The sequence below is a fragment of the Tenrec ecaudatus genome, chromosome 2 (genome assembly GCF_050624435.1).
Source record: "Tenrec ecaudatus isolate mTenEca1 chromosome 2, mTenEca1.hap1, whole genome shotgun sequence".
NCBI lineage: Eukaryota > Metazoa > Chordata > Mammalia > Afrosoricida > Tenrecidae > Tenrec > Tenrec ecaudatus.
In genome coordinates this window covers 200,062,075-200,074,816 of record NC_134531.1, presented here as the reverse complement: position 1 = coordinate 200,074,816, position 12,742 = coordinate 200,062,075, and the positions used below count along the sequence as shown (strand labels likewise).

At 35.9% G+C, this 12,742-nt stretch overlaps 1 protein-coding gene across 1 annotated transcript; it reads left to right on the top strand.

The window, feature by feature from the left end:
- Positions 1–1,278: 1,278 nt before the first annotated feature.
- Positions 1,279–2,226, top strand: OR2AJ1 (olfactory receptor family 2 subfamily AJ member 1). The gene has a single exon (XM_075542851.1). The coding sequence runs from the start codon at positions 1,279–1,281 to the stop codon at positions 2,224–2,226; it is 948 nt and encodes a 315-aa protein (XP_075398966.1).
- The last annotated feature ends 10,516 nt before the right edge of the window (positions 2,227–12,742 follow it).

The following is a 12,742-nucleotide window of genomic DNA, read 5'->3' as shown; positions in this document are numbered from 1 at the left end:
CAATAAGTCCAGTGTTCTGAGCATTCTCTCCACCATTACCTCCAAGGAGTAATGTGGCTGGAGTCATTTCAATATAATTTTGTGTTGTTCTCATGGAAGTCTATGCTACTTTCAATATTCTTGCCAGCAACGCTGTCCCGAATGCATGATTCTTCTAATCTTCCTTAATCTATGTCCAGCTCTCATAATAATATTACTATCATTTAAGATTTTCTAAAGATTTCTGGTGACTAGTGGTTTTGCATTGTGCTTCCAACTGCAAACTTGAAAATCCAAACCCACCAGATAATCTGCCGCCTGATCCAAGAGAGAAAGATAAGGCTTTGTGCTCCTATAAAGACCTACAGTTTCGAGCACCCGCAGGGAGCACGCTACTCTGTTCTAGAAGGTTTTTGTAGTTGGAATCAACTCGATGGCAGTGAGTACACATATATAGAATTAGAAAAACATGAGTAAATCCCTCTACTTTTAATAAAGCTGGGTAAATATATATTGAACTTAATAAAAATTTCATTTTTTATATTTGAAATGTGGTGTCAAACATTTCAATTGGTAAAGAATTTCAGTATTTATTACTGTAGAATGTCTTAGAAGTAAGGCATTTAATTTTGTAATAGCCTTAACTGAATGAGCAATAAAGATAAAAATCAAGTTTTTATTCAAGATATATTATTGACAGGATATCTACAACTATTCATTTAGACATTTAGGATATGGAAGTAAGAAAAACAAAATAAAATATCTATGGCAAGAAAGTGTAAATTCTGGTAAAAAATGAAGAGAAAAATCAATATAACTCATAAGGTAATTGTTTACTAAGTTACAAAATGAAAAGTAATTTTTCAATTAAAAGCAAAACACAAAGTAAGGAGTCTCAAAAGTCAGTCTGGATGGCAGTATTGGGATTTCCAATAGGGAATTCAGGACTAGAATTCATTCAAAAGTTGTCACTTGTGCAAAGATTTGATTCACTAATGAATATGGACGTAAGATTTCAGACTGCTTCAAGCCAACATCCTATTGAATATTCTGAATTCCATTATTTGGTTAAGATAAAGGAGAATCTTATAAAATATGTCAAGTTGAAGAGCTGGACCACATTTCTTGGACGTTGGCTATGAAATTCACTTCATTATCTCTCATTTTAATATATAGAAGTATGCTTGGAATTTGCATTAAGTTTCTGTTTTTGTTGTGCTGTGTTCCTTTTTCATCCAGCTCTCTTACTTATTAAGTTATTTATGTATTTCATTTTTAGGTAAAATAAAAGGATTTACGATGGAATTTCTGAATCAAACTTACAACAGTGATTTTATTCTACTGGGACTGTTCTCCTCTTCTCAAACAAGCCAGATCCTCTTCTCGTTTCTATGTGTCGTTTATATTATGACTGTAACAGAAAACACAGTCATGATTCTACTGATCCGTAGAAACATACGCCTCCACACTCCTATGTATTTCTTGCTCAGCCATCTCTCTTTCATGGATATCTTGCATATTTCCAACATTGTGCCTAAAATGGTTGCTGACTTCCTGTCAGGCAGCAGAACAATTTCATTCATAGGTTGCGGCTTCCAGATATTTTTGTCCCTCACTCTCTTAGGTGGTGAATGCCTCCTCTTGGCAGCAATGTCCTATGATCGCTACATCGCCATTTGTCAGCCACTGCATTACCCCATTCTTATGAATGAATATGTCAGCATTCTCATGGCTGGTGGGTCCTGGCTTGTGGGGACATTAAATGCCACAGTTCACACAATGTATGCACTCCACTTCCCCTTTTGTGGCTCAAGGGCCATTGATCACTTTTTTTGTGAAGTCCCAGCCATGTTGAAATTGTCCTGTGTAGATACATCCCACTATGAACGAGCCATTTATGTTAGTGGTATCATATTCCTAGTCATCCCATTTTCTATGATTTTTGCTTCTTATGTAAAAATTCTTCTTACTATCCTCCAAATGAAATCATTAGAAGCTCGGAGAAAGTCATTTTCTACATGTTCCTTCCACATGATTGTGGTCATGATGTACTATGGACCATTTATTTTTACATATATGAGACCAAAGATCTACCATACCTCAGGCCAAGATAAGTTCTTGGCAATATTTTATACAATCCTCACTCCTACACTCAACCCCATCATCTACAGTTTTAGAAATAAAGATGTTCTGGAGTCAATGAAAAATATGCTTGAAAGTATCTTTCTGCCTAAAAGACTAATGTAAATACTGCTTGATCAGTTATTTCTGTTATTATATTCAAAGTTAAAAGCAGGTCCATTATTAGTTTCCTCAGAGAAGAAAATTGGAATATCATTTTATAACTACACAGTCACTATTTCTTCTGTTATAGAAAAACATAGAATCATGAAGAATAAAATCTTCATATTTTTTGCACTTGTGAATACTTATTTATAACAATGCATATTCTCTCTTTGGCATTAATAATAACTAGCTGAAGCAATTATAGGAATTAAAAGGTAACCAAAGTTTCCAACTCATCAAATGAGAAAGTTATGATTTGGAAGAATTGTCTTTTAAACTACAATCATGAATGCTTCATTACTTGAGAAATATATTCATATGATTTTTGTATTGCTATGAAACTTAGTGGAAATATTCTCCAAGTCTTATATTCAGTCATCAAAATTCCAAATCTCCAATTATAATCTCCATAATTTTCTTCATTTACAAGATATGCAAATATATTAATAAGTCCTACTGAATATATATATATATATAAATAAATAATCACACCAATATACCAAGATACAGTCTGTGTGGAACTAAAATGAATCAAACAAATCTTGCTCATGACAGAAATACCATTTTGAGAAGAATATTATGAAAACTGTCTTGTTTCCAATATATTTATGTTTGTATTTTATAAATTCTCCTTGCAATTTTTCCTAAAAATTAACAGAAGGAAGAAATTAATCATGTCAATGGACAAATATTTATATAAATTTGTTAGATTTCAAGCCTATAAATATAAATTATATTTTCATAGGGACATTATTGAATATGTTAATTCAATAGAGTGAAAATTCAATAAATTTCATAGGCCCCTTATTAAATATGTTAATTCAATAATGTAACAAAAATAAAGTTTTACGTAAAATCTTAAATGGAGAGATGATATTACTTTATCTACCACAACTGAAAATTTTAAAATAAGAATACTATGTGTTAGTAAAATTTTGGTGAGGTTTTTGCCATGTGATAGGTAGGTTTTGCTATGTGATAGGTAGGTATATACTTGAACAGGTATCTGTAAATGAACACGAAAGCTTGACTAAACAAACAAAAAAATCAAACTCACTGCCATAGAGTGAATGATGACTCTTAGCTACCACTGGTGGGGTTCTGAGATTTTATTTATTTATAGGAGTAGAAAGCTACTTTCTCCCACAGAGCTGATGGTGGTTTCAAACTGCTGACCATGGGGATCACAGTTTACTGCATATCCACTACTCAACGAGGGCTCCTAAAGCTTGACTAGATAATTGAATATTTGTAAAATAATTATAATTATCAGCATTGGTAATATTGACATATTATAAATGAATATATATATAATTTCTTGCTTCATACCAGGTTAAATTTAAATAGTTAAATCTATTTCTGTAATACTTAAGTCCTTAATGGGTAAAATAGTTTTGTTTAATACGGACTAAGCAGATAGTTTTATAGTATAATGTAATATTATGCAAAAAGTACTAGAATAATTGAATATACAGAGGTGCCGACTTGATTCAGAAGAGGACATGGGACAAGGGCTAACATTGTTACTATCAGATGTATCTTGGAGGAAAGCAGAGTATATCAGGAAAATGTTTACTTCTGTTTCATTGACTTTGCAAAGACATTAGACGGTGTGGATCATAACAAATTAAAGATATCCTTGAGAAGAGTGGAAATCCCAGAGTACTTATGCTGAGCCTGTACATGGGACAATTAGAGCAAGGGTATACCACATGATTTAAAATAAGGAAAGGTATGCCTAAGAGTTTCATCCTCTCACCACATTTATTCAATCTGTATGCACAGCAAATAATTTGAGAAGCTGGATAATAAAAAAATCCAGTATAAGGGTTAGAGGAAAGCTTATTCACAACCTGTAATATTCAGTTCATACAACCTTGATTGCTGAAAGTAAGAGGACTTAAGGTACGGTACTTGCTAATGAAGATCAGGGACTTCAGCCTTCAATATGGATTATAACTTAACAAAAAGGAAAGCAAAATCCTTACAACTGGACGAGTGGCTGGCAGCATGAAAAATGGAAAAAAAGATAGAATTTGGCAAGGGTTTCTTCTTGCTTGGATCCAAAATCAATACTCATTGAAGCAGCACTCATAAGATTAAATGGTGCATTTTGTTCAGTAAATCTGTTTTACAAGATTTTTTCAAGGCTTGAAAAACAGGGAAGTTACTTTGAGGACTAATATGCCCCAAACTATGGTAGTTTCAATCGCCTTGTATGGATATGGAAGATGGATACTGAATAAGGAAGACCTAGGAAGAATTGATATATCTGAATTATGGTGCTGGTGAAGAATATTGAAAGTTCCATGGGCTGGCAAAAGAACAAACAGATCTGTCTTGTAAGAAGTACAACCAGAATGCTCCTTAGAAGCAAGGATGGTAATACTTTGTCTCAAGTAATTTGGTCATGTTGTCAGAAGTCAGTCCTTGGAGAAGCCCATCATTCTGTGTTATGCAGAGGCATAAAGAACGAGGAAGATCCGCTACAAAATGGATTGGCACCAGCTGCAACAATGGGCTCACACATAAGCACAATTGTTGCGAATGGTGCAGGACTTGCACACAGACAGGCACAATGTAAGATACATTTAATTTAAAAACAACTTTTGGCTAGCACACCTACTTGAATCACTACACCATTTTCATGCTAAGGATTTTATTAAATTATAAACTCCAATATTAAAAGTAGAAATGAGGTATAAGCAGAAATACTTCTGATGAGTCCAGTCTGAGTCAAAACAGTTTTGTAAAGCTGTTGACCTGACCCTGTGGATCTCAGAGAAAGGAACTCTTGCTGGGAGTGGGTGGACAATTGTAAAACTGTATTTCATTACATCAGGTGCTGTGGCTCTGTACTTCTTTGGCATGCTCTCTTTGGAGGCAGTGTTTTGTCCTGTTGTCTATAGGGTCATATGAGAATTGACTCAATGGCCACAAATAACAGTAACAATGGAATAAGCTAGTGTTAATGTGTCTATCGTACCACACATATTAAAGCCTCCTCTTTACAACTCACAATTTCACCTGGCATGAACTCAACACCACAAAAAGTCAAATGTCTGTAATTACTAATTTCCAAGAAAAGAAAGTAAATTCCCACCAAAACACATCTAAGGAAACCTCTGGAAAGTTTAGTGTCAGAATAAACATGGATTTACAAACTAATATAAAAAGAAAACAAAATAAAACTATTGCAACATAGACAATTTTTTAAAAATATGGAACTTAAGAATATAAACAAAATGTCTATTTTGAGATGGTAGAGAGTATAAGACATTTTTTATTTGCCTTGTTCAAAAAGTGAAATCTTTGGAGGTGTAGAAATATTGAAGCTAAGTGGAAATGTAAAGTAAAAAATAAAGTTTAAAGCTTAACTCATAACTGCCAAGCTTTGTGCACCTATCTCAGTCTCACTGCAATTGAGTTAAGTGGCATATAAAATTACTGAAATTCACATTCTGAAAAGGTGAATTTTCATTAGTGGGTATCCAAGAATATATGTGATTCATGTTCATTGAACAGCCTGTCAGGACATGCTACAGCTGGAAATGCTGTTTATAATTGTAAGGCAAATCACCATTGCACAAACCATGACATTATGCTGTCCTAGCACACAAGAAACTAATTAGGCAAAATTTGTATGCATTTTCTGTTGTTTAAGAGAGCACTCCAATGAATTACAGAGCCATAGCACCTGATGCAATGAAATACATTTTGACATTCTTCCACCCACTCCCAGGAAGAGTTCCTTTCTCTGAAATCCACAGGGTCAGGTCAACAGCTTTACAAGACTGCCGAGACTACTGTGACATAAACAGGATTCAACAAAAGTGTTTCTGCTTATCCCTCATTTCTACTTTTAACATTAGAATTCATAATTTAGTAAAATCATTATCATGAAAATGATGTAGTGATTCAAATAGGTGTGCTAGCCAAAAGTTGTTTTTAATCACGGTTGTCTGTTTTATCACCAGACTATTCATACATATGTGTCTTTCCTTTTTGCAAAATATTGTTAGAATAACTGAAATTTAAAAAGATAAAGTTAATAATGATATATCACACTTATTTTTTCACTGTGTGTAAAGGATTGCTGTCTTTTCCATATGAAAATAGATGAAATTGAAAAGTAGAAAAATCAATCATTTATAAATATGAAAATATGGACATTAACATGATGTGAATTTTATAGGGTGATAAACTTATGTATTAATTTTGATTGACTTAAAACATGGTGAGAGGATTTCAAATTTTGGAACTTTATTTTATTTCTTATTGTTAAAAATATCTATGTATTTCAAAAATGAATTATTGGAAAATTAATCCTTTTCTTTGTTTCAATGGAATAAAAAAGTGGTAAAAATACAAACCATATATATTCATTATTGTCCAGTTGTATTTTATAGATAATTTCCTTGATAATAAATAAAGCAGATGCTTGTTTTCATAACAGACATCATCTTCTAATGCCTGGATGAGGGAAATTTAATGTTAGTGGATTTACTTCTATTACTTTTCTCTTGTTTCAAAGTATACTGTTATGAAAAATTATTGAAGTAAATAAAACCTAACTACCCACTAAGGTGATGGGCAAAGGACCTGAACAGAAGTTTCACAGGGGCAGAAATCTGAATGACTAATAAACATATGAGAAAATGTTCCCAATCATTACCTGTAATAGAAATCCAAATTAAAACAACTATAAGATACCACCTACCACCTTCAAAGAGAGCCCAATCCAAAAGTCAGAAAGTAACAAGTGTTGGAGGGGCTGCGGGGAGATAGGAACTCTCATCCACTGCTGGTGGGCCTGTAAATATGTACAGTCATCATGGAAATAGATTTGGCAATATCTAAAACAGATGGAGATTGAACTACCATATGATCCAGCAATCCCCTACTGGGCATAGACCCAAAAGAATCGAGAACAAACCACAGCCAGACATCTGTGCTCCAATGTTCATCGAGGAACAGTTCACAATTGCAATCAGTGGGAAACAACCCAAATTCCCATCAACTGATGAATGGATCAAAAATTGTGGTACATACATTCAATGGAGTACTACGCTTCCTAAAAAGCAGCAATGAACACATGAAGCACATCGCCGCATGGGAAGAACTGGAGGAAATCATGCTAAGTGAAGTAAGTCAAGCACAAAAGAAGAAGTACAGCATGAGTCCACTGAGGTAAACTTAAAAAAACAAACAACAAACTGGGCATAGGGCGAAAGGTACTATATACTTATATCCCTGGGGAGAGGTCCAGCAACTATGGAGAAAGACAAACCCAATCCAGTCATACATATGGCAGCCAAATAAATAAGAGGTGGAAAGAAAGAGGAAAAAAAAGACATGGGTGGGAGGGAACAGGTCACTAACCCACCCAAGGGGAGAGTATAGTTTATATCTCCACAGGAGAGGGAGAGAGAGACCAGGCTTCATACTGACGTGCCAAGACACGAGTACAACATACTGGCATGTACCAGGGAACCAATAGAGTTTTCAGGGCTGGCTCCAATCCCAACTATGTGGATACCTACCCACCCACCCCTGCCTCAGAAGAATGCACTTCAGAGGACAGCACTAGGGCTTACAGATTGGGGGGGGGGGGCGGTGCATTGGATTGGAGCACATGGGAGAAATTCAAAGGGATGGAGAGGGAGGAGAGGACTTCCTGGTCCACCAAGCCCCAAGAACGATGTTCTGTTCTGAGCAGACAATGCATGGGATGACGGTAGGGCTGGCCCCATCACCACGAGACATTGCATCCCTCGCTAAACCATGTTGCTAGTGGGGGACAGCACTGGAGACACAATGCGGAAATAGTGCACAGTGTCGCCCCATCACACTGGGGAGAGGCACTGATGGAATGCAGCAGAGCATCAGGGGGAGCAGAGTGATAAAATCCCAGGGAATACCCAAAATAGACTTTAGAGACAGAGTGTGGCACCCCATCAGACTTGACTGGAAAATACTTTTAAAGGCCAACAAGCAGAACTTGAACTGTTTATAGACTTTTCTATTTTTGTCAGTGGCTTTCATTTTGTTATGATTATTTTATTTTTGTTTTTTGCTGCTATTATTGTTTTGTTGAATTTGACTTTGTTGTTTCATTTGGTTTTGCCTGTTTTTTGCACTTATTGGTGTATCTGCATGTCTATCTAGATAAGATAGGCAGGATAAATTATTCGAAGATGAACAGAATGGAACCAATGGTTCCAAGGGGATATAGGAGAAGGGGAGGTGGGAGAAAGGAAGGCCAGGGGAACCAACCCAGGGACAAGGGAACAACAAGTGAACTAAAATCAATAGAAAGGAGGTCATAGAATGCCCAGTGGGACTCAGTCATGGGTAATGTAGCAGCGAGGAATTATGAAACTCGAATGAAGGCTGAACATGATGGTGGGACAAGAAAGAAGTAAAAGGAAATAGAGGAAAAAACCTTGAGACAAAGGACATTTATATAGAGGCCTAAAATCAGATATATATATATGTACTCATATCTGTATGTTAAGTATTAAGGTTTGCAGATGGACATTGGGCCTCAACTCAAGTACTCCCTTAACATAAGAACACTTTGTTTTACTAATCCGGCATTCTGTGAAGCTTGCCTTCCTGACGCAATCACTGAAGACAAAATGGTTGCATAAGCAAATATGGTGAAGAAAGCTAGTGGTGCACAGCTTTCAAATGATATAGCATCTGGGGTGTTAAAGGCTTGAAAATAAACTAGCAGTCATCTAGCTCAGAAGCAACAAAGCCCACTTGGAAGCAGCACACCAGCCTGTGTGATTATGAGGTGTCATTGGGATCAGGTATCAGGCATCTACACGCCAAAATGAAACCATACCCAATGTGAATGGGGGTTGGGGCATGGAGTAGAGACCAATGCCCATCTGTAGACAATTGGATACCCCTCACAGAGGGCTCACAGGGAAGAGATTTGCTAATCAGGGTACAGTATAGCACCAATGAAACACACAACTTTCCTCTAGTTCGTTGGTGCTTCCTTCACCCCACGATTATGACTTCAATTCTACCTTACAAATTGGTTTAAACCAGAGCATGCACACTGATACATATAATAGGATAGAACACAGGATAGAAGAACTCCTCAGGGTCAACAAGAAGAGTAGTGATACCAGGAGGATTAGGGGAGAGTGGGGGAAGAAAGGGAGAATTGATCACAAGGATCACCTTAGAACCCCCTCCCAGGGGGTTTAATATAGGAAAAGAGGGTGAGGGGCAACAAAGGACAGTGTAAGATATGGAAAATATAATCTATAACTTATGAGGGGTTGATTCGTGGGGGAGGGCATGGAGGGGAGGAAGGGGGGAAGAAATGGGGAGCTGATATCATGGTCTCAAGTGGGAAGAGAATGATTTGAAAATGTTAAGTGCAGCTTATGTGCAAATGTGCTTGAGACAATGGAGGACTATATGGATTATGATAAGAGATGTAAGAGCCCCCAATAAAAGTTTTTTTTTAATATTGAAGAAAATTTGTTAATAGTTTACACCCATTTTTAAAAAGTTGAGACTTGGATATTCCCTAGGATAAATATAAATATTTAAAACTACAAAATATATCATCACAACACTTCACAGTCCATAGTTCAACTAATAACTCACGACATCTGCTTCTCATTGAACCATTGTTATAGTGATTTTCAAATCTTCTAATCTGCTAAAACATTTGACAAAGTGGTATGTTACTGAACATATTTTAAAAAAATTTTTATAGAATTAGATAACATTCTATAAAATTATTCATACTTCAGTATCTTGTTCTAGGGAGTACAATATTTTGTCTATGTGTTATGAGGGAAATAAATATATATTGCTATTAGGGCTCTAGTTCATACATACATAGGTATATTCCTAACAAAACATGTTTAAAAGGGAAAAAAACCAAAATATTATTTTGATTAGCAGATGGGTTGCTGATAAATTATCTCAGCAATAGACTTGTTTTAGTCTCATTGTATTGTTTTATAAAAAGAAGTGTACCAGTTGTACCTTACAAAAACAGCTAGACTGGTGCATGTACACTGGTAGAGATAAGTACCAACACATGGAATCCAGGACAAACAACCCCCAGGAACAGAAATGGGAATAGCAGTACCATGAGGATAGGGAGAAAGTGGGGCCAGAAGGGGTAGCCAGGGAGAACCCATCCTAAAGATTGACATAAAACATACCCACCCCCAGCCTCACCCCTACCCCGGACGACCAACAGAAACTTGGGTGATGGGAGGCAATGGATGGTGTAAGATATGAAAACAATAATAAGTTATAATTTTTCAAAAGTTCACAAGGTGGGAGGGAGAGAAAAAAGAGGAGCTCATAATAAGGGCTCAAGTAGAAAAAAGAGGTTTTTAAAATGGTGATGGCAACATATGCACACATGTTCTTGATACAATTGATGTATGGATTGTTGTAAGAGCTGTAACAGCTCCCAATAAAATAATTTATAGAAAAAGAAAACAGAGGTTGAACCAAAACAGTGACTTCTGAGGGATTCTTCTGGTGGTTAAATTTAAGAGAGGAAATTAAGTTCAGAGTGCTTTTGAGGTTGATTTTAGAATTCCAAAGAGGTAAGTTTCATAATTCCCTTGAAGAACACAGAGGTTTATGGTGAATATCAAGAAGTTAAAAACTGCATTAGGGAGGAAAAAAAATCCAGGAATACTGAGAGAAAAATTTCCATCATGATAATACCCCCACTATTATTCAAGGAAAACAAACCTGTACTACAAGAGTTACAATGAGGAAACTTATGCCTCCACCATAAAGCCTTTATCTTTCTTCAGTTTTCCCCCATTTATGTTCCAAAATTAAAAGAGTCTATTATCTCCCTTATGATCTGTTTAAATTGGTTTTAGTTTGCAATATTTTTTCCTTTCAATTGAGTTTTTCATTTGTTTTATTCAAATCTATAGATGCAGTAATCAGATTAATGGTTTCTTAAGGGTATGGCAGGGGCGGTAGGGGAGAAATGGGAAGCTAATACTGATCTTGGTGATAATTATACAATTCTCCTTGATGTGGTTGAACTATGGAATTGTATGATTATATGTGGATTATATGCTAATCAAATTGTTGGGGGTGGTGGTGATGATTAGACTACCTCAGTATATATATTGTTTTAAAGTGATGTAAATAAAAGAGCCCATAATTCTTGAGGGAAAGGTCAGAGAGTTGGAAGCTATATGCCACTGGGTCAGATTGGGGCAGGCCTACAGTGTGAGCACAGGTCTGGTCTGGATTTTCTGGCTACAGTTTACAGCCTTTCAAAGATAATTTATGGAGGCCAGGACTGGTTGGGCCTTTTTTTTTGGTTATTTTAAATACCCTAGGCTGTGCTCTGGATATTAGTTTTCTGACTACCTTGTCATATTAATGGATGTTAATGAACAGAGTTCTGTAGGTATTTATTCAAAGTTACATAAAGGACACTTTCCAATAAAATACACTTTCCAGATTATCTTCGTTTCCTAAGTTTGCTGGGTTGGGGAATGTGTTGCTAGGGGTTCACGCATCACTTCCTGTCATGTCTACTCTCCTGTGGTCAAAAATAACTCTTCCCTGAACCCTGGTCACCGACTTTCTCCTTTCAAATCCCCACATTCATCTGAGTATGGCTCTCTACCCATGACACCTACATGTATAACTCTCGTGGATTCCTGTGAGTGAGGGGTGTCTAAAAGTCTTTACTTTCCTGTAGAAATTATCTTGGGGCTTCTTACCCTTCAATAAGGTTACTCATTGTTTGAAAAAATGCTCCTGACATTTTTTTTCTTTCAATATGTCATATATACCAGCCATTGAGTCTGTTCCAAAGGAGTTCTAGCGGGGCTGTCATATATGCATCAGACTGCTAACCACCTAGGGGGCAGTTCAAACCTGCTAGGGGTTTTGAGTGAGAAAGTAGAGGCTGTCTGCCACCTAGAGGGTTTACATCCTTCTAAAATCTTACATAGGGTCACTATAAGCCAGACCAATTCACTCAATATGTTTTGTTTTATTGTTGTGTATGTTAACTGACAATGTTTTAATTTTGACAAGTATAAAATTTAACCTTCTAAAAGTAATATTTTCAAAAGTACATTGCACTTTTACTTTGAAAAATTTTTAATCAAAAATATAAATATTTAACGATTTTTAACATGTAAAAAGAAAATTTTAAAGACTCTTTTACTGAACCAACATTGTTAATTTTCAATGAGTCAGTTTCAACTCCTGGTGATGAAAAAATAAAATAAACGTTGCTCAGGCCATTGTAATATCTTCTGTACTACTGGCTGATTTTTGTCTTTTTTTCTAGCTGGTCAGAATCTGAACCTATATTGATAGACTAAGTTAGTATTTGAAATTATAGCAACACACAAGCCAAGACAGGATAACTTGACAGGTGAGTTGTGGGAAGCTATACTTCCCTGTGAAACCAATCGTAGCCTATTAAAATTTTTAT

Excerpts from the sequence above, each read along its gene's own strand:
- OR2AJ1 (XM_075542851.1), top strand. The coding sequence starts at position 1,279 with ATGGAATTTCTGAATCAAACTTACAACAGTGATTTTATTCTACTGGGA.